This window comes from Lepidothrix coronata, unplaced genomic scaffold (assembly GCF_001604755.1).
Source record: "Lepidothrix coronata isolate B3197 unplaced genomic scaffold, Lepidothrix_coronata-1.0 Scaffold41, whole genome shotgun sequence".
Classification (NCBI taxonomy): domain Eukaryota; kingdom Metazoa; phylum Chordata; class Aves; order Passeriformes; family Pipridae; genus Lepidothrix; species Lepidothrix coronata.
The window spans coordinates 4,374,925-4,395,458 of record NW_016690221.1 but is presented as its reverse complement, the minus strand read 5'-3'; the positions used below and the strand labels follow the sequence as shown (position 1 = coordinate 4,395,458).

At 43.7% G+C, this 20,534-nt stretch overlaps 3 protein-coding genes across 3 annotated transcripts in view; 1 reads left to right on the top strand and 2 right to left on the bottom strand.

Annotated features, from left to right (window-relative positions):
• Window positions 1-1,340: 1,340 nt before the first annotated feature.
• ZP2 (zona pellucida glycoprotein 2) lies at window positions 1,341-7,046 on the bottom strand. The gene is made up of 18 exons (XM_017813459.1): window positions 7,000-7,046; window positions 6,850-6,923; window positions 6,589-6,672; window positions 6,407-6,501; window positions 5,621-5,779; window positions 5,239-5,283; window positions 4,818-4,982; window positions 4,323-4,419; window positions 4,058-4,239; window positions 3,542-3,671; window positions 3,186-3,367; window positions 3,015-3,106; window positions 2,804-2,928; window positions 2,347-2,536; window positions 1,936-2,071; window positions 1,746-1,842; window positions 1,574-1,660; window positions 1,341-1,486 (listed from the first exon to the last, which is right to left on the bottom strand). The coding sequence occupies exons 1-18, from the start codon at window positions 7,044-7,046 to the stop codon at window positions 1,341-1,343; spliced, it is 2,133 nt and encodes a 710-aa protein (XP_017668948.1).
• Window positions 7,047-10,917: 3,871 nt separating this feature from the next.
• ANKS4B (ankyrin repeat and sterile alpha motif domain containing 4B) lies at window positions 10,918-16,150 on the top strand. The gene is made up of 2 exons (XM_017813461.1): window positions 10,918-11,212; window positions 14,457-16,150. The coding sequence occupies exons 1-2, from the start codon at window positions 11,049-11,051 to the stop codon at window positions 15,529-15,531; spliced, it is 1,239 nt and encodes a 412-aa protein (XP_017668950.1). The 5' UTR covers window positions 10,918-11,048; the 3' UTR covers window positions 15,532-16,150.
• Window positions 16,151-20,253: 4,103 nt separating this feature from the next.
• Window positions 20,254-20,534, bottom strand: part of CRYM (crystallin mu) — a 3,960-nt gene continuing 3,679 nt past the window's right edge. The window contains exon 4 of the mRNA XM_017813317.1: window positions 20,254-20,491. Coding sequence (XP_017668806.1) covers window positions 20,376-20,491 — 116 coding nt within the window. The 3' untranslated portion in view covers window positions 20,254-20,375. The remainder of the gene's footprint in view (window positions 20,492-20,534) is intronic.

Sequence of the window (20,534 nt, the reverse complement as noted above, 5' to 3'; positions counted from 1 at the left end):
AGATAAACTGAATGTTAACTTGCTGTACTAACAGACATGTCCCAACGATAAGTCCTAGAGGAGTGGAGAGCAGTTGCTGTAACCAAGCAGAGCATAAAGAAGCTACAGGTCAAATGCAACCTAATGAAGTTGGTGTGGCACAACCAGCCTTCAGAGAATGTGTATTAATGCAAAGGCAGCTTTAGAACTCTGTTCTCCCTGCCTGCAGGCTAAACTTACTTAAACCCTGTTCTGCCCACAGCCTGGTGTTATTTAGTTTACATGGTAATTCCCTTCAAACTTACTCAAACTTGGAAGACAGTCCTTTAGAGAGGATCAAAAAAAATCAGACTCTTGGGTTTGATAGAGTGTTAACAGCACAAGTAAAAGCAAGAAGTGACAAGAGAAATCATTATAGCCTCTTCTGGCATGCTAATAAATTGGAAGAATTTTCTAGTTTTTATACAATATCAAAAAACAGGCAAGTAAAGAAAACTTAGAAAGTGAACTGAAATTAGTTAATGCTATACATTCCCTCTTTTATAACTCAAATGCCTCTTAAGCAGAGGGGGAGGAAAACAGTTATAATGAATAGCTTTGCTTCTAAGCATCAGCAGAAAGCTTTTGCTTCAGTATGTAAGTATCGCAGATGAGACCACTTTATCTGATGGTCATACTCCTTTTGCCCTTCACCTAGTTTTCTGAGACTCCAGATTAAGTATTTGTGGTGCTCCTGTTACATGGCCATGAAGCTTCTGGCCATCAGAAAGATCAGCTCTGGCAGCAGAAAAAGTCTGGTCCACTTTAGTTTTCCTGAAGTTCTTTTAGACTGCTGTACTCTAAAAAGGGAGGCTCCACTGTAGATCTCCTTCAAAGACCTTTCACAGTTCTCCAATTCCCATAGTAAGGAGAAAGGGTTTTCTTGGTTTTTTTCTACTATAATGTTTTAATACAAGTGTTGGGTGTGTTGCTAACCAATTTCAATAAAGCCAAGTTCTAATTTCCAGCTGCAGCACAGGGCTCAAGATCTGAAGGAGCTGCACAGACTGCAGATATTGGCACAATATAGATTTTTTAAAAACCCATTTGAATGAAATCACAATTGTGGACAAAGGTATTTGATAAACACTTCAAAAAGCAAATTGCCTGCAGAATCTAACGGGAATTTAACACAGCAGTGGGCAATTTCAGAACAAAGACTCAGGAAATGAAGTGTTATAGTCATTGCTAAAGCCAAATCTACAATAAGGAGATATTCAGAGGACCAGAAGTATTGAATTTCATAAATAAATGTAGGAGAGGGAATACATGACAGACATAATTGACAGAGTGACTACTCCAAGTTTATTTAGCAATATACATTAATGTACCACATTCACCATGTACGCTCTTCTCTTTAGGCATTTAAGAAGAGCTAAAAATAGTAGCATTGTAGCCACCAGAGAGAGAATACCAACAGCAGTCATTGCAAAGCCAGCCCATGCCTCCTTGCTCAAGAGAGTGCTCCCTACAAAGCAAAGGGAAAGGTAGTTTGTGGAGACAGCTCTCTATTAAACCCACACAAACACCCACCAGCACTAAACTGGCTCAGTACCTCTGGTTGTGGACCATTCTACTGGCACAAGGAGAACAGGACCCCCCAGGCTCACCACTGCAGAGTTCACCTCCGGCATCCCACTTTCTGCAACAGAGACAGCAGAGTTGAACCCCAGAGTGCAGTGGGCTATCTTGGATCAGTGCAACCTAAAGAACTACTCTGGCATTACCTCGCTTGCTTCTAGATGGCCTTGGGCATCTTGCCATGCACAGTGGGGAGTCTGGGTGGAAACGGTCACAGAGCAGAGCACTGCAGTGGAAGTACACCTAGGACAGAGAATGAGAGCTCCACTATTACTGTATTTTGAGACAATAGCTGCTCTTATTACTGCTCCCAAGTAGGAGGATAATGTCACCTACTAGGCCAGGGAGGGCTTTGTCACCAGAGACAAAGGCAAAAGTCTTTACTTCCAGCCTTTGGCGATAGTTGGCATAGCTGACCCCATGCCCCACAGGATGGAACACAGTCCTGTAGCTGTCCAGGTCATACTCACACCTGCCAATAAGTAAGAAGCAAGTCAGAACAGCAGGGTAAAGAAAGTCTGGGTTGTTGGGTTCAATTATTGTTTTAAGCAACAGGTTAGAGTTCAAGGTAGAGGTGCTACCATCTTCCTACAGATTCCAGCATACCAGGGCAGTACTTGAAAGGCCACCTCAAATGAGAGCCTTGTTCCCAGGGCTCTATTCCTACGGATGGTGCAGGGGAAAACTAGGAAATACTCCCCACCCACTGCAAAAGGTGTTTTTCTTTTTCTCTGGCAGGGCACTCACCCATCAACAACGATATTCCACTGGGGAAGCGAGCTTGGATCTTGTGAAGCTGTTGCCCAACAATCATCCAATACCAGGTGGAGGTTGGGATCATTGCGGTTCAGGACCTGAACTTCCAGGAAGATGGGCTGCCGTAGGTACCTCACTATGGGATACTGATCCTCACGGTACGGCTGCCTGTACGAGTCCTCTGCAAGAACCAAAGCCCTGTTACATAAGTCAGTGTGCAAAGAGGGTCCTGAAGACAACTCTGGTCTCAAGCTCTTCAACAGCAGCTGGTTGAACAGCTGCAGTCTTTCCTAGAGCTAAATGTGAGACATCTACTTCAAATAGCACAACTGGGAGGAAAGGAAACACCAAGCCCTGGAAGCCCATGTGCTGGAGCAATTCACTCATACATCCTCCCCTCCACAAGTTCCACTTCATTCCCAGCCACTGAACCCAGAGTCAGCTTTACCTGGGTAGCTCAGGAGAACTAAGGAGAGGGAACCTCGGTTCACTGAAGAAGCCAGAGGAGGAAGGTTGTTTACTTTTATAGTGAGGGAGGCATCACTGCTGCTGAAGGAGCACAGGACTGTTAGCCTGTAACAAGGAAGGAGTAGGAAAGTCTTATATGAGTATATGGGTAATACTTAGTCCTGGATATCCTAAAGAGGTTCCAGACACACCTGAATTCACTGTCCCTTGAGATCTTGCCCAGTGGAACATCTGCTTGTAGTGCCCTCACCTCATTCTCGTAAACAATCTTCTCCCCATCAAACTGTGGATGAATAGCAGCATTAGTGAGGGTATTCCAAATGCATGAAGCCCGCCCCCATCAATCCTGGCTACAGACTTACCCAGTACCTGGTCCCACACCCATTCAGTGGGACATGAAACCAAACCCTGTCATTCAAAGGTGACTTGAAGGCTGGCCAGCATGCAGGATCTCTGAGCCTAAGGGTATCCAAATCCAGCAGTGGTGTGGTACTATCAGCAAGGATTTCAAAATCCATGTGTCCATCCTGGGTGCATACAGCAGCTGTAACAGAAGTTCACATAAGTTGTCATGCCAGTCAGTGACAGCTCAGTCCACCAAGGGCTGTTGATGAGACAAACTGGTCCATCACAGGCAAGTGTAAGAACCAGGCTGCGCTGAAGCATCACCACCCAGGCAGCACAGGGACTGAGGGCACTGCAAAAGTCACTCACTTACCTATGGGTGTGTGCTGGTCACAGGGGCACTCAGGGTGCATCACCATTGCCACAGTCTCCCCATGGAAGTGAAAAGCCAGTTTCAAGGAGGACATGTAGGACTGAAGTCCTGAGCAGCTCTCCCCATGTAGCTGAAGGACAAGAGTTACTCTCCTGGAGCAGAACTCCACATATGTGTTAGAGCTGTTTAGCTCCTCCTGAGGCCATTATGCTTTTCAACCTCAGCTTATTTGTTAGCTTGCATTGCCCCAGGCATGCAGAATACCTACACCCACCCCCCCAGGAATATTTTTACCTCCTTCTGTTTTTGCCAAGAGACTCTGTGAAACCCAATTTACCTTTGAGTGATGCCCATCTATTACAAAGTCAGTTAAATCACACCTGCCTTCAGCCAGCCACAGGGCACATGACTGACTTGAGAGATGCTTTTAGTCAGAATCAAAGCTGCTGTGCTCTGGTTCTTAAAACACCAAGTTGGTATCACACCAATACCTGTGACTCAAGGATCAGAACTCACCCTGGACTTCAAGATTCCCCTGCTAATATGCAACCTGACCCCTCTTTGCATGTCCAGAGTGATTCCATTTTCCTGAAGCTGATCCATGGGGATGGTCTTATCTTCTACATCCACAGCCATAAGGGTCCCTGGGAAGGCTGGGATGACAACAGTCATGTGTGTGGCATTACAGATTGCTGGACCTGCAACAACATCTTTTGTTACATTTAACACCAGTTTCCTTGGGGCAAAAGCAGGTCAGGTTCTGAATTTTTCTGTGGGTTACCTGGTGCACAAAGCATTCTTGTCTCCACAGTCAGCCTGCGTTCAGGAGAGCCATACATGAGCTTGAGTGCCACAGTGTAGAGCACCTTTTCATTGTACTGACAAAGAAGATGGAGCTCTGTTAGTGCTCAGCTTGTGATCCATCACAAGACCATCCCCACAGGGTTATGGACTACACCAGACTACTGCTGCTGTTCATGTTTGCAACAGCAGTTTCTTCCCATCTCGCCCTTTCTAAAAAAGGCTGCTCATGAGACTGCCAGTCAGATGATCCCAGGACAGGCTATAGCTGTGCTGCTGTCTGAGGTGCAACACTGTGCTCCTCCATTTCATTGTGCTGGGCAGTTCAGTGACAGCTGTGCCAAGTCAAACAGCTTTACACACACCAGCTCAGCACATCAGCTCTGCCCATGGCCTGAAAATGCTTTCCACAGGTCTGCAGGAGGGAAGTACCCAGCAGCACTAACTCCTCAGTGCCAATTCTTCATCCACCTACCTTGTAGGACACAACTCCAGTGGCAGTAAAGGCCACCTGAAAGATCAGGTTGTGGCCGTCAACTAGAAAGTTGTAGCCTTGCTGCATTGCTTGCCCAAGGCTTAGCTGATGTATTGTGGTTCCATCATCAATTGACAGAGTCCAGGACAATGGAGCTGCTGGAACCTGCAAAGCAAGAGATCCTTGCTTAGGGAGGGAAGGCACAGAAGCAGGAAGGCATTAGACCTTCCCCCCTTGCAGTGCTGCCACCTCGCAGGTTTTACATTCAAGCACCCTTTACTGACAGCATAGAACGAGACTTCCCAACAAGGTGCAATTACATCAGAGAGATAACTACTCCAGCTTGGAGACATCAGGCTCAGTTTAGGTCAAAAAACCCAGACACTCCCACCTGCTCCCTTTGCCAGCAGAAGGCACATACCATATGCTCATCACCAAAGCTTGAAATGAGTCCTAGGAAAGTAACCTGAAACACAGAAACAAACAGAAGGCTGTAGGGCTGTAACCATGGAGGAAAACTTCTATTATAGCTTTCCAAAACAGACAGCCAACATCAGCATCCCAGTTCCCCCTGCAGTGGGGCAGGAGCCAGACTGTGTGCATTCTAATGACCTCTTGCAGACTAGCTCTTCAAAGAGCCAGCAGCCATGCCAACATGAACATGCAGCCAAGAGACCTCCCTGAAGGTGACTGGAGCTTTCCCCAGCTTTCTGCAGATCCCAGCCACACAATTCCAGGAGACAGCCACCCCACCTTGCAAACCTCAAAGCAGAATTTATAGCACTCCCAATTCCTCTACTTACTGCCATGAAGTCTTTTGTACAGTTTGTTGTGCCAGCAAAGACAGGAGTAATGACTTCATCTGCATCAACATTGTCACAATGAGTGCTGTAGGTTACATTCATCTCCTCTCCCATTGTGTCATTCACCATCACCTTCAACATCAACTTGTGCTGACCATGCTACAGACAAGATAGATTGGGGGGAAAAAAAATATGTTGAACAGAAGATATCTGAGAAAACTGCAGGAGTCAGAAGAAAGCTTCAAGAACTAGCAGGTTGCAGTGTCAGAGTCAGCTGTTCAAGAAAACTAAGCTAATGAATGCCAAAAACAAGAGTCTTCTAGCATTTCAAATGCCTGAAAGCAACAGATACCAGTAAAGCTTCTGGGTTTGGCCTCCCATTTACTACTCTACCTCAACTGCTGTGATTAGCATGTGTTGTTAATTGCTCTATCAATATACATACAGTTAAATAGAGTAGTGCTCTGAAACACTTGAACCTGGTCCATATCCCTACAAGAAAATCTATAAAGTAGCTCAAGGCCTTTACAGGAGAACACAGCATTTATGGCAGGCTCTGAGGGGTTTAATCCACCATTGAGAAAACAAGAATTCTGATAGTTTTTTTCAACTTCTGACATGAACTCTTCTTCTGTAAGGGTTTTAGTTACCAGAAGTGTATGTATTTTCACTCTTGAAGAAAGTTCAAACTAGAAACCCTCTTAAACCCTGTCCTATCCAGAAAAGAAAAAAAAAAGAAATCCCACACTCCATCACAGCAGCTTCCCAGAAGGAAAACCCCTTTACCTCCAGGCTGGTGCAGTTTTCAAACGAGACACTGAGCACCAGCCTCTCATAATCCACAGCGTGGTCACAGGACACGACCTCCTCACCACTCACATCTAGGGAGGACATGAAAGATTAGCCCTGCAGACAGGCACCTGCTTCCAGGCTACAGCAGGGAAGGCCAGGGCAGAAGCAATACATACCAACAACATACACATGCCAGGAGTAGTTGCCAAGCTCTCTGGAAAACTCAACTTCCATCCCATCCCTATGACAGGTCACATTCTCTGCAGAGGGAAGACCACCATGAACTCCATTACCACCCTGCTTGAGGCACACACCCCACAAGCCCCCAGCCAGCCCTGCTTCAGAGCCCCCTTCCAAGCCAAGGCAGAGGGGAAGCAGCTCCAAGCAAGCCTAAAGCCCACGTCCACACCACTGCCAGCCCAGAGAGGGCACCTTACCCAAGAAATCCTGATTCCCCAGGCCATCAGCACAAGGGGCTAAGGGCAGCAAAAAGCCAAACAGGAGCAGCAACCTGCAGGGAAGAGAACCAAATGAGAGAGCAGCAAGGAGAGGACTCAGCTTCCTATCCCTCTCCAAACCCCACTCACCACATCCTTGAGGTGCTCCAGCACTGCTGCTCCACAAACAACCCCATCTCTCCAGTGAAACCACAAGCTCACCCTCTGGCTGCCCAGGGAGGGTTATATAGGACCCGGGTCTGGCTCCACACAGGTGCCACCTTTCTGCTGCCCTGGGAACAGAACCCTTGCACCTGCTGCTCGTTGAGATGGGAAGGCTCACAGGAGACCTTAAGGTGATATTGAGTCTTTAGCATGGATTGTTATTTCCCTCTATTTTGAAGGCATTTTTTTCTTGCTCTGATTGTGTACTCCCTTCACTCCCTTGTCAGATAGTGAATAGAAAAATGCCTGTCTTTCTGGCAGTTACTTTTTAAAAAGGAGATTTCTGTGCCACTTTGCTGTCCCTGTCCCTCACACACTGGCAGCACTTGAGACACCAACGAGCTCAACATGGCTTTCTTTGGGACTGTTTGTAGCACTGGTGATTATATCATGGGGGAAAAATTTCCCCCAAACCAAAGAGCCTGAATGCCAGGTCAGGGCTTTTACTTTTGAGCACTCACAGCAAAAACACTTATTTGATATGTCACTATGATACAATAGATAATGTCACTGCTTCCAGCCCTACAGAAGCCCCTCAGTTTGCTTTTATGTGCCCAGTATGGCTGGGCATCAAGGTGTGGGGGTGAGACAGAGCTTTGGCAGAGTTGGCTTTGTTGCCTTTCAGTTTTGAGTATTTTTACCTATTAATTAAGGCCTTGCTCCTGAAATGACATGTGAAGGCACTGCGAGGATGCCCTTGGACCCACACCTGAGCAATGATCATGTTAGGATGGGTCTCAGGCAGCACCAGTGTGGGTCAACTGAGCCTGGCATGGGTCACACTGAGCCTGGTGTGGGTCATGCTCAGCCTGGTTGTGGGAACTGGCTGCTCAAGAGGACATCCAGCAGCAGTGTCCTGGGGCACAGCAGTTTTACCGCCCTAAGAAATGAAGAAATAAGCTTTTATTGTTGTTTAAATGTTGTCATCACCTCTGAATTTTGTAGCCACGATTACCCAGTGTGACTAATTTCATTCTTCCCTAAACCCATTAGTTCCAAAGATCTCATTAGGCAAGCAGACACTTACTTGCCTCCCCTTGCACGGCCTTTACCATAGCACATTTGGTGCTTATAAAAGTTGGGATAAGAAAATGTGCTGGATAATACCTCCTGCAAAACAGATGGCACAGCAACATCGCTGTGCATACGGGGCTCCAAGTTATTTAGAACAACATAACTAGTGATGCTGCAGCCTTTCAGTCTAAATAGTCCATTTAATGGGTAATATTTTATTTAAGATAGTTCTCAAAATAATAGAGCAATAATCATATACCTAATAAAATCCAATAACAAATCAAAGCTGCCAGTTAAATAATTCATTAGGTTACATCACCATGTACCATCACAACAGAGTTTCTCTTGAGCCTGGTAAGACATTTCAATTGGAAGTGGTTTTGAAGTTCTTTTCAAACCCAAAAAGAAAAGCTTCATTCTAACTACCCGGGGAATTTAAAAAGTTCACAATTTTGAGCTTTAGTCTCAAAAGAATAATCTCCATTCAGGCCGAGAATTTAGCTCATTTGATGTTGAATCATTTATTGCATTTCAAGTTGAGGTTTTTGGATGGGACAAAGATGAACGAGTACCAGGAGTTAAGAAACAGATTAAGATTTTGTTTGGTCTTTTCTTTTTTTCTCTCTTTTTTTGTGATGCCCACTTTTGTGACATAAATAATAATGAAGCTTGCAAAGTCTTGGAGCTTCTCTCCAGTTGACATGGGTTTTCCTTTACCTCTAATTAAAACCTGGAACAATAGTTTCCCACTTAGTATTATACAGAGTAACATTCTTGTAAGATCAATATTTTCAGATGTTGGACGATAAAACTCACTCTGAGATCAACACTTTCTGGGCTGAATTAATCAAGAGAAAAGCAAATGAAGGTACTTCTGTAGTACAAATCATAAACCTTGAAAATGAGAAGGACTCTTCTGCCACCAAGTCACTTTCGTGGGTGTATCTAAGGACATGAAATGCCAACATACAAGAAAAAGGCTGTTTCCTGTCTCCTGTCAGGCACTGGTGGTACAGGTAGTATGTGCCTTTTACTTTTGAGAGTAAAAAGGCTTACACTGTCCAGTAAAGAAAATAAAATCAATGGCATCAAGAAACAGCTAATCTGAAGTATATATATATACATATATATATATATACACACAAGTATATGTATGTACATGTATTACCTGTCTGCTAGTTTTTTCTAGTAGCTGTAAATTTGACTCAGTGCTGAGTGCCTGATTCAATAGAACACAGATTAAATTACTGCTTTTTTTATTAGAAAGGTGTTAATGCAGTGCAGGGAACTTGAGAAAGGCCTGAGGGTGAAACTATCTTCTAATGTGGGGATGGAGGTTGGCCTGGGTGAAGCACAGCCCTTCCTCACTGCCCTGAGATGGCAGGACAGCACCGGGCATGGCTGTGTCTGTGGAAAGGACACAGGGAAGGAAAACCAGGGACTTGGTTTAGTCCTACCTAGACTTATTTATTTGAAGATTCAAACCTGTCGCAGGATCTGACTGACTCTCCTTGTCCTCCTGGGAAGAAAAATGTTGGTACAGTTTCATTCCTGAAGAGCTCTTCAATCCCTGTCTGAGAAAATAATTAGGAGAGAAAGCCCAGTTGGAGAGGTCTCTAGTGCATTACATGGGTGCCATTATGGGATGCAAATGAGGTGGCAGAACTCCATTCAGGGGTTGCACCAACTCCAAGCAAGGAGTTGGTTTGTGTCGCTACTGGTTCTCTAATGGGAGCACAACAAGCAACAAAACCCCACTGCTAATTGCTGAGGGCAGCGTCTCTGAGATCCAGGTTAATTCAGTGAGTCACAGAAAACAGCTTGGCAAAAAGTAACATTTATCTGGCAGCTGTTGTGAATGTGGCCAGAATAACCCTCAGCCTGCAGCACCACATGAAGCTGCAGGTGGAATCTTAGTGACTTCTCAGCTGCTGTTTGAAAACTGACCTTTTACGTGACTTGCTCTTAGTAATTCTTTTAAACCTAAAAATCAGAATTACGGTCTAATTCTGTAAGTTTCTACTTGTCACTGAAATCAGGGGAAATGATTTCTAAAGCAAGAAGTGGTCACATGTGATGGGAACTGGACCCATTTATTCCCAGGCAAGGACCACAGTGCCCAGGAAGGGGCAATGGGTGCAGGCCAATCGTGTTACCATTTCTTGAATTCCCTGTGCTATCCTAAGGAAATCCTGCACATTTTTTTTGCATCTGAACCAGAGCTTACAATACTTGTGAGATGTCTTATGTTTGCCAAATTCCTGAAGATGCCCTGATGAAATGCCATTTACAGGGCTGTGGTTTTGCCAGCTGTGACTCGCAGACCTGCTGGGGGGTTTATCCAAACACCACCCTGTTCCTGACAGGTCTGTTTTCATCCCCACACCAGTCTGTGTACACAAAATGGCTTCATGGAAGCGCCTGGTTTGGCAGGGCAGTAGCTTGTTTTCAAATGCAGCATCCCAGTAAAAGATGGGTTACAAAGGACTTCACCAATACGGGTAACTGCTCATGCATTTCATCCCACGGAACTCAGGGATACTTTATTACTTAGGGTGAAACCTGGTTGCACTGACATTCATGGCCTTTTGAATGCTTTTTGAAATTTTTGAAGGTTTTTTTGAAGTTCAAGGTCTTTTTGCAGTTTTCCCAGAACAAGTCAGGCAAAGACACAGAGAAGATGAAGGAATCCCCTCTATGTTTAAGTAGTCAAATGTGCAACCAACTGTAAACGGCAGAGGTGCCTCCCAGGAAATGAAACCATTCCCTGCACCACGGCCTGGCTCCCTGTGCAGAGCTCCAGAGAAGCTGCCTGCAAGGATGAACTTTGCCTCCCCATTCTCCTCCTCACAGGGACCTCTCAACTTGTAATCATTAATGAACCATCCCTGTAATGGAGGAGTGACTGTACAGTCTGGATATCGCTCAGACCTGCCTTGGGAAACCAGAAGCTGCTGAAAATGTCGAGCAGGTATCACAAAGCAGCGGCCGATGGCAACTTGGACCTCTTGAAAGAAGCCACTAGGAAAGACCTCAACACTTCAGACGAAGATGGGATGACACCCACCCTTCTGGCAGCTTACCATGGGTATCTGGAGGCTCTGGAAATCATATGCCGGAGGGGGTAAGTCAACCGGCCTCCATTGCTTAAAGCTTGTGGCTCAGAACTGTAATTACTGCTCGTGTTTCTAATGCCCCAATGAGCTCAGACCCTGAAAAATCAGGCTGAAAATCACAGTAATTTCTTTCAGTGCATTGCCAAGAATTGTTCCTTCATTTACAGTGGTTTAGGTCCAAAGCCTGTGAGGGGTGGTCTGTCGGTGAAGTCATATCGGCATCAGTGGGACCACATTGTGTATGGAGCCTGCAGGGAGTGGGACCTGGGTGGGACCTTGACTCACTGTAGTGGAGGAGAAGGTGGCCTTTTGAGATGTCTTTGATGTCTTTGAGACAGGCCTTACAGAGAAATGCATTGTTTGAAACATTTTTAGCAAAAAAGATCTTTGCTTCCAAAGTGCAGTCAATAGACACTTGTGAAGATTTAATGCTGTCCAGAGGCAAGTCACAACTGAGAGTTTTGAAACAGTAACATCTAAGATGGCTATTTCTCTGCTTTTTGTAGTATTAACAACTGCCATCGTGCTAAAGCTGAAAACACTAGTTTTTCAGAGGCTGTGATAGGATCCTTGTAAAACAGAAAAAAAAAATAAGAAAAGAAAAAAGAAAGAAGGTTTTCTACAGGTTTATTTTCTGATAGTAATATTGCTGTATCGCTTAAATGTCCTACATGATTGAAATGTCCTATTGAAATGGTAATTACCTCCCCACCATCCGTACTCTCTTTCTCTGAGCCCACCTTTTAAGCTGTGATTCTATATTAATATCTAATAAAAGAAAATATGCTCTTGTGTAGAGATACAATTAATGAAATGTTCCTTCTGGGCTGAGATGGAGATTAAGTTGACCTGTATTTCCATTGATAATAGTTTAAAGAAAATTGGAGGGAAAAGTTGAATGACTGTTTGGAGGTATTTGAGTTTTATTAAAAATGAAGTTGAAAAAAATGTTTTTTCCTAGATTTGCTTTATAGCTCATTGAGCTGAGGTGTGGCTGTAGTATCACAATAAAAAAGACCTTTGGACTGTGTGGTTATTGTTGTGTCCTCAGGAGAAGCAAAAACAGATTGACAGTTTTTCAACTTCTATAATTAAGGCAGCTCCAGGGAAATACCTAGTCAATAAGGTTTGTCCCTGAACACATACAAGACTAGCTAAAGAATATATAAGAAAAATGATTTCTAACTCTTTTTCTTGGTAAAGGAGCACTTTGGAACAGTTTTACACTCAAAGTCTTCAAATATATGCATTCACCTCTACTTTAATCTAAGATTTTTTGGCATGATCAGTGGTTGTCAGAGATATGGCTGTAGCCTCACTGGTTTTCTTGAGAGAAGCTGAATTTTGGAAGACTTACAATCTGTTCTCCAGTCAGTTAATGTTTTCTTGTGAGAAAGTATTTTAATTATTTTTAACAAATTCGTCATTTCCTTGAAGAGGTTTCCTGACAAAGGCTCTGAGGTACAGGGTGGGTTTCTTTAGAGTGGTTGCAGATTTTAGGACTCTAAAGCTTGCAACACATTCAGCCCTTGGAAAGTGTGGCAATACTAACAATAAACCCCTTTCATCTTGAAATAATTTGTCTTCTCAGGCATCAGGAGACATTTCCTCTACTTGTCTTGCAGGTACATGAATAAAAGCAAGACCACATAGCAGAATCTGCTCTCTTTTGAGTGAGCCTTTTTCATGGGAAAGCAGAGAAAGGAGGAGCATCAGAACCCAAAGTAGATGTCAAATCTTATCCAAAGTCCCACTGAGCTGGGAACAGCCATTCTAGTTTGTCAATTGTTTGAGACTCAAAGGCTGGCAGGTTCCACAGGGAAAAGAGACCACAAACAGCTATGAAGGGACCTGGGGGAGGGCGGATGACCCAGCGCTTCCAAGGCTCAGGATAATGCAGGCTGTTTGCTAATGTGGGAATTCAGGAATCCGGCATGTTTGGCCACAGTCAGGCAGTTCCCCAGGGCAGAGCCACAAAAGCAGAAATATGTACACATGGTTTGCATATGTCTGAGTGGAGAAACTTTGATCCTCGGCTGCCACCTCCTTGCGGCAGCGCCTGCGCTCCCGCCGCCGCTCTCACTCGCTGTTGCACGGGGAGCCCTGACCTTGCTCCTGCCTGGGGCACTTCAGGCTGAAGGATATGTTCAGATTTGGCCCTCAACAAACCTGGTAGTGCTTTTCTTCAGGGAGACTCAAAGCCAGAGTTCAGTGCCTGAAGGACATGTTGCGACAGGACATGCCACTTCTTCCATAGTACAGCTGCCGTGGCACCAACCTCCAAGGCTTGAAATGCTTGAATTCCCAAAAGTAGAAATTCTCCTTGTAAATTTGGTCCCTGGCTCTGAAGTTGTTAAAGATTTTGGGCTGCTGTGGCTGCCTTGGTTGTTGGTCGCAAGAGGCCACAAGCTCTGTTCTGAACATTGCTAGTGTTGATCCTGCCAAATGTGTATCAAAATATTCAAGCTGACTCTTGTCTGCAGGCAGCAGTTCAGTGTGAAGTCAGTGCAAGAGTTAAAAATAAAGCAATACTTTTCACTGGCTTTAAATTCAATTGAAAAATGTGGCATTTTATTTTCAAATGAGCTTCTGCTTTTCAAACCCCCATGAGCAAAAGCAGCTAAAGGAGAACAAAAGAGATAAAGAAAAACAATGGCATCTGTCTGGGTTTAAACTAATAGCAATGGAGACAAATGTGTAATCAGGGCTTTACTCTTAGTCATTTACCTATTACTTACCCCAAAAGTTACTGCATGTACTCATTAAATGTGTATCACTGTGGTCAGCGAGGAAACCTCCTAATATTGTCCCTGCATTTCACATGCAAAACAGAAGAGTCACCAAACCCCCTTTAAAATATTCCATGCAAAAGCTATTGAAACAGTTTTGCCAATAATTCCAATGAGAGTAAGTCAAAGTCAAAGCCTGAGCCCACTTTGAGCTGCCAGACCCCGGGATGACAAAGGAAATGCCCTGGCTCTGTTAGGGGGGATGTATGAGCAGTCACACCCAGCCCCTGTGAGCTCGTTTAATTCCCAGACAGGCAGCATTTAGAGCCTGTGCCACACACGCAGCTCAGGGCTTGTGTAAGTGGGTGCAGCCCCGTTCCAGTGGCTGGAGCCAAGCTGACCCATTGTCACTGGGCTGTTTCCCTCAGAGCAGAGCAGAGCTGAATGTTTGGTGTCTGTTCAATCCCACTGCAGTGCTGCGTGTGGGAACACCCAGCTCACTGTGTGCTGTTTTCCTTCTCAGAGGAGACCCGGACAAGTGTGACATCTGGGGGAACACGCCTCTCCACCACGCTGCCTGCAATGGCCACCTCCACTGTGTCTCTTTTTTGATCAACTTTGGTGCCAACATCTTTGCTCTGGACAATGACCTCCGCACTCCCCTGGAGGTGGCTGCCAGCAGGGACCGCAAGGAGTGCGTCCAGATCCTGGACAAAGCCGCCATCGAGCAGATCATGATGAACCCCAAGAAGGTTGAGAAACAAAAAGCACAGGCCCAGAGGAACGTTGAGAAACAAATCAAGGAGTGTGAGAAGCGCCAAGAGAAACACCAGCATGAGATGAACCGGAATTATATGAAAGAAAAGGCTGGCACAGTGACTTCTTCCAGAGGAACGCACTCCAGAGTAAAGCTACCCGGTCTATTTGGTTCAAATACCACAGGTACTTTTTCCAAAAACCTGAAAGATACCTTGAAACTGAAGGCAAAAAAGATGGTTGGCAGCACAAGAAGCCAGGAAACACAAAGAAATGACCAAGAGGATGATACAGGTCGGAGAAATGTGATGCATTTGTTTGATGAGAAAGAGGAGGAGGAGTTACTGAACGACCTTGATGAGAAAAACGTTGCTGATAATGACAGTCAGCTCTCCATTTTTCAGCGGCCGGGTCTTGGCAAGATTGTGTTTGGAAGGAATTTGGCTGCGGATGTAAATCCTGGAACTGTGTCTTCCGAGAAAGAAGGTGTCAGCTTTACAATGTCCAGTGAGCTCTTTCAGTATGAAAATGCTGAGAATGGCAGGGAAGGTGATGCTGAAAATGGTGCTGATATCCCTTGGAATGAGGAAGAAGTCATTTGGGATGACGAGGAAGCAGAGAACACACCCCTTGAAGTGTTTCTGGCATCGCAGATGCTGGATGAGTTTCTTCCAGTCTTCATGAGGGAAAAAATTGATTTAGATGCCCTGATGCTATGTTCAGATGAAGATCTACAGAGCATTCAGATGGAGCTTGGGCCAAGAAAGAAAGTCCTGAATGCTGTGAATAAAAGAAAACAGGCACTCAAGAACCCTGGAAAAACTGTAGATACTTGCTTATAAATTATCACCCCTGTTGCTGTAACCTGCACACTGATTCTCTTTACAAAGAGCATGCAATTCCTTTCAGATGTCTGCTAAAGCAAAGGGCAGAGAAGTTACCAATTGCTTTAGAAAGTACAGCAGGGACAAAGATTTTTCTCTCTGCGTAGATGGCTGTGGTGAACAGGATATTAATTAAGCATATTCTGTCAAAAAGAAAGAATGTGAAGGCAAAAACCCAAAAAGCTTTTTCTCCCTGAAATGTTTATGAGGTTTGGATTTCTTTTGGTCCAGATAATTTAAAATATCAGTGAAGGCAAGCCATGCTACATTCCTTTATAAAGCCCTTCCTTTTTTTCTCCAAAACCACAATGCAAAGACCATTCTCAGAGCTTGAGAGCTTTGAGTTTTCTCCATTCACTTCTGTTTGTTCTGATCACTACAAACTGCTCTTCCTAGTACTGATGATATGTTAGAAATAGCATCTGAACCTTGATTTCAGCTGTGGTTTATTGACAGTAATCACCTCTGAATGAATGTAAATAAGACTAATTTGCAGCAAGTTTCATATTTTTGACTAGTAAAGTTTTTACTACTGTACTGATAATAATTTAAAAATACATGAAGTATCTTGCAAAAAGATGTTCAGTCTGGGTTCTATTTTCTTTTCTCATCTCATTAGACTGGATCCAGTTGCCACAACCCATCACATCCTAAATGTCATCAAGACTGCAATACTTTTAACTACAAGAAGCTGAGGTTTCATTTTCAACATTTTGGATCTGTTTTGGTGTATCCTCAGCTTGGCTCCTATAGGCTGCATTTACCATGCAAAGTCCCAGTAATGAGGATTCATATCACACACTGTTTCTTGTGGGTTGTTGTCAGACTTAGCCTGAGAACTGTGTATAACACACACAGAGAGCTCATGAAAAGAAAATGAGACTGTGCTGCTGTGGAAGCTCCTGTTCTTCACCATCTGTCTGCAGGCATTCACAGCAGGGTTCCCCTCATCTCCCTCTCAGATGTGTTCTTTTTGGAAGCCAGCACTAGCAGATATAAATTAATCACTCCTGTTCAGTTTTGTGACTCTAATAAGGTGTTTGTGACAGCTCTGGCTAAGATCACAGATTTTAGATGCACATTTATTAGCAGAAAATTTATCTTTAAATCTCTTTCTATAGCTTTCCATTTAGGCAGCTGTGATATTTTCCTTAGGGTTATACTGCATTTGTGGACACAAATCCTAGTTAATGATCTGGGTTTTTTCATGTTTCATTTTTCTATATCATCTTGTGACTTTGATTTGTATATCACAATACCTTTCCTGGGCTGGACTTTATACTGCATTCTTTCCTCTGTGGATTCCTGTACTTGAGCAGGTTGATATTTTCTTCTATTAGGCAATCACATCAAAGTCCTGTTCTGTGCAGCCTTCCATGATTACTGTGCTCAGCACAGTAATAGAATCAGACACCTTCCTCCCAGACTGTGTTGTTAACCTGCTTGGTTGCTTTCATTTTGGCCAAGAAATTCCCAAATATTTAACAAAGCAGGAAGGAAACAATGAATCTTACATATTTGAAGGCATACAATAAGTGGATTTTAAATCCCCCTTCCCTATCGTGGAGATGCAGATGCTTCCCATTCCTCCTGGCAGCCACAGAAGAGACAAGCCCAGCTTCACCTCTCTCTGCATCCTCCAGTCCCTGCAGCTGCAGCAGCTGAATTCCTCACAGGGTTGACACAAGGTCTGTCCTGCTCTGACAGCTCTGATAGTGCAAAGTGCTGAGCATAATGCACCTTTTTCAAGCCAGATTTTAAATAACTGGGTTAGACTGATTTATCCAGGAATTGCTTTCAAAAACTTTAAGTGTGCAAACACCTGTCACTGATGGGAGTCCAATGTAGGTAGAAGAGAAGGCACTTTAGGGGGAATCAGGACCCAAGTATCTCTAAATTGGACTGAAAATCTGCCTCTCTGCTTACTCATCTGCAGCCTCTGACAGCCAGAGATAACAATCAGTTTATGTGCAGATGGTCTCTGCTCAGTTGTCAGAGGCATCCTGTGTTTAGGGATGTCCTTATGTATTCCCACTGACTATGGAGCTGGAATGAACAGCAGCAGATCTATAGGAGTCCCTTGTCCTTCAGAAACTGCATCAAGAGACTGAAGAAGCCCCAGAGCTCCCCATATGATACTTATTTAGGTAACTGAATCAACCCCATTTTTTAATTTTTATTCTTTTTAATTAAAAAAGTGCAATAATAAATAAAAAGGAACACTCATATTTCAGGTTTTTTCCACTTGTGGATTTTTTTACCAACCCCTTTGTTTCCTTTATAATTTGGAAGTATTTAGTGAATCCTAGCTGTGGCTCCTTAGTAATATTTGTATAGCTTCGTTCAGTTGGAGAGATTTTATGTATCCCATGTGCAATCCTACAGCCCAACCCAAACCCAAACCACAAAACCATGGGATCTCACATGAGCACAGCCCTGCCAAGTACAAGGCTGTCCTTCCTTAAGGATTGAGTTCTCTGCAGTGGACAGACATCAAGAGAATGTGCAGCACGAGACAACAACTGCAAAACTGAGTATCACAGAGGAATTCCCCTTTACATTCTGTGATCACATTTACTGAGAGAGCAGTCACTGCAACAACTTTAATACTTTTCTTGTCTTAAAAAAAACCCAAAAAACCACTAAAACCAGAAAAGTAACAGACAACAAAATGAAGCTGAAGAAAAACGGTAGTGTCTATTTATTTTTAATATAAATGCAAGTTACACAATTTCTTGATCCTCTAATTTGTAAGAGAAGGAAACATGGAAACTGATGCTATTCTTTCCCCTCAAAAAACTTAAGGATGGCATCCAAGCAATTCCCATTGTAACTGAACCGATTCCTCTTCGTGACATCAGAGGTACAACACTGAACCAGGCTCCCAGAACCTCCCATTGCCAATGAAAGCTGAGAACACTGTGGGTTTTCAGAACCAGCTCTTTGGACTGGCTCAATCTACTTTTTAAAGTGCATAGTCTGTAGCAGAGTAGGTGTGAAAATAAACTTCTTCCCAAACACGGTGTTTCACTTCAAATTACAGATCTTGTGTTACACGGGCACAGGACTGGGGGAATGTTGTCATAAATAGTACATTTCCATACAGTTCCTGAATAATGCAACATTGATGGCTTTCATGTTTGCTTCATGTGGAGTTCTCCATTACTGAAGTAACAAAACTAAGTCAACACACACACACACTTCTGAACACTTCAGAAATTACAAAGAAGAAAAAAGACGTAAAAACAGAAGGGTAATTTTGCTACAATTAAAATGCAAAAGCTTACAGAGAAATTTCTGTTGTTCTTTCTGATGGAATAAACAGGATCAATGGAGTTCAACTTCTATCCACACGAACACATCCTGTGTCCCTATTCCCTTACTGGTCTGGTACCCTTTCTATGCTACCTCTGCAAATTACAAACTGCCACTTACTACTTTTTTCCAACTAGCTTACACCAGGCTTATAACTGGGAGTATTGTTTACATCACACCTGCACTGTACTCATTAGCCTCTTCTGTACTTAACTATGCACCACCAAGGGCTTTAATGCCACCTGCTTCTGAACCTCCTTCCTGTTGCTCCACTCTATTCTACTGGCATTGTTTCATCTAACTCTTCCACAGCATGAAGAAACACTTAATAGCCTGCATGAAATAATATGCAAATAGAAATAAAATTTTGCAAGGCACAGCTCTAGCCTGAGACAGGAATTTGTTTCCAGGGCAATAGCTATTTTTCAGCAGATGCTCGATCTTTTGCAAGGCAGTTGCATAACAGCACAAAACTGGAACTCTTCCTTATGTCACTGGGTTCCTCTGCCAGGGAAGGATCATGAAAATTCCTGCCACAGCTAATATTTGGGATAATAGAACAATTACTAATCGAGGCATGGTACAGCCAAACTGAAAATATTTGCCTGTACATTTGAAGTTTATCATACTGAAATGAGTTTGTGTGGTTCCAACCTTCATGAAACTTAGAACTTACAGGCACCATAGGTTAATAGCAAAATCTCCCCACAGAACACAGATAAAAGTTAAATCAAAACACATTTTAGTTCTCATATGAAAATGGCAGTATCCCACCGAGGAATGAACTAAGGGAGGTACTGAGAGGAAATCTAACAGTGTGGAGGCATAATTATGTATATAAACTCCCACTCAGACCTGTGCTCTTAAATGAAAAACCACTGGGTCTGGGGGTGGGGAAGGTGGATTGCAAGGGGTGAAAATAAAAATGGTGACTTCCAGATCCCAGTGTAAGTTGGAAGGGAAGGGATGTCCAGGAGTCAGAGGTGGGCTGTGTTCCCAGGAGACCAGAGACAAGGTTACTGTCACTGGAGCACCGAAACCCATAGCTGCATTTAAAGTACCATCACAGGCAAATATGATGCCAGAGTCCATTCTCCAAACTGATGCATTTAACCCCAGTATGAATTAACTGTCAAAAACCCAAAAAACCTATGGAAAGACGGCACATACATAAATAATTAGGGAGGAAAGGCATTGATTCCAGAATGACAACAAAATATGGAAAGATACCCTGGTTAGTATCACTGCAAACATCTAATACCTGCTGTTACAAGAGAGATACATTTATTAGCAATACTGCAGGTATCTAAGATTTGCAATTAGAAAACTTGAGAAATCAGTCAACTGCTGAATTTTTACTTTTGATTCTTGAGTGTTCTAGAAGGGCTACTTTCAGATGAGATTGGTGCCTTTCTTGTTAACAAAGGATCCAAGGAAACCAAGTGCAAACCATTCTCTTGGCCTCATTGGCATTGTAGACTTCCCCTTTAGTTTGCAGCTGACCACGCATCATAAACAAATTTTGCTGCTACTGCATCTTCAACTGCCAGCCCTGAAAAAGAATTAAAGGCACCTTCAAACAGTTCTTCAGCTGTACCAACAACTTAGCTTCAGAAGGCAACAGAAGGACTCAGGAAATTATCTAA

Bases quoted from the DNA above. Each gene is read 5' to 3' on its own strand.
- ZP2 (XM_017813459.1), bottom strand. From the start codon at position 7,046: ATGGGGTTGTTTGTGGAGCAGCAGTGCTGGAGCACCTCAAGGATGTG. The intron at 6,673-6,849 runs GTAAGGTGCCCT...TTCCCTCTGCAG, and splicing joins GGGGAATCAGGATTTCTTGG to AGAATGTGACCTGTCATAGG. The intron at 3,672-4,057 runs GTGAGTTCTGAT...CTTGTCCTTCAG, and splicing joins GGGGAATCTTGAAGTCCAGG to CTACATGGGGAGAGCTGCTC.
- ANKS4B (XM_017813461.1), top strand. From the start codon at position 11,049: ATGTCGAGCAGGTATCACAAAGCAGCGGCCGATGGCAACTTGGACCTC. The intron at 11,213-14,456 runs GTAAGTCAACCG...TTTCCTTCTCAG, and splicing joins GAAATCATATGCCGGAGGGG to AGGAGACCCGGACAAGTGTG.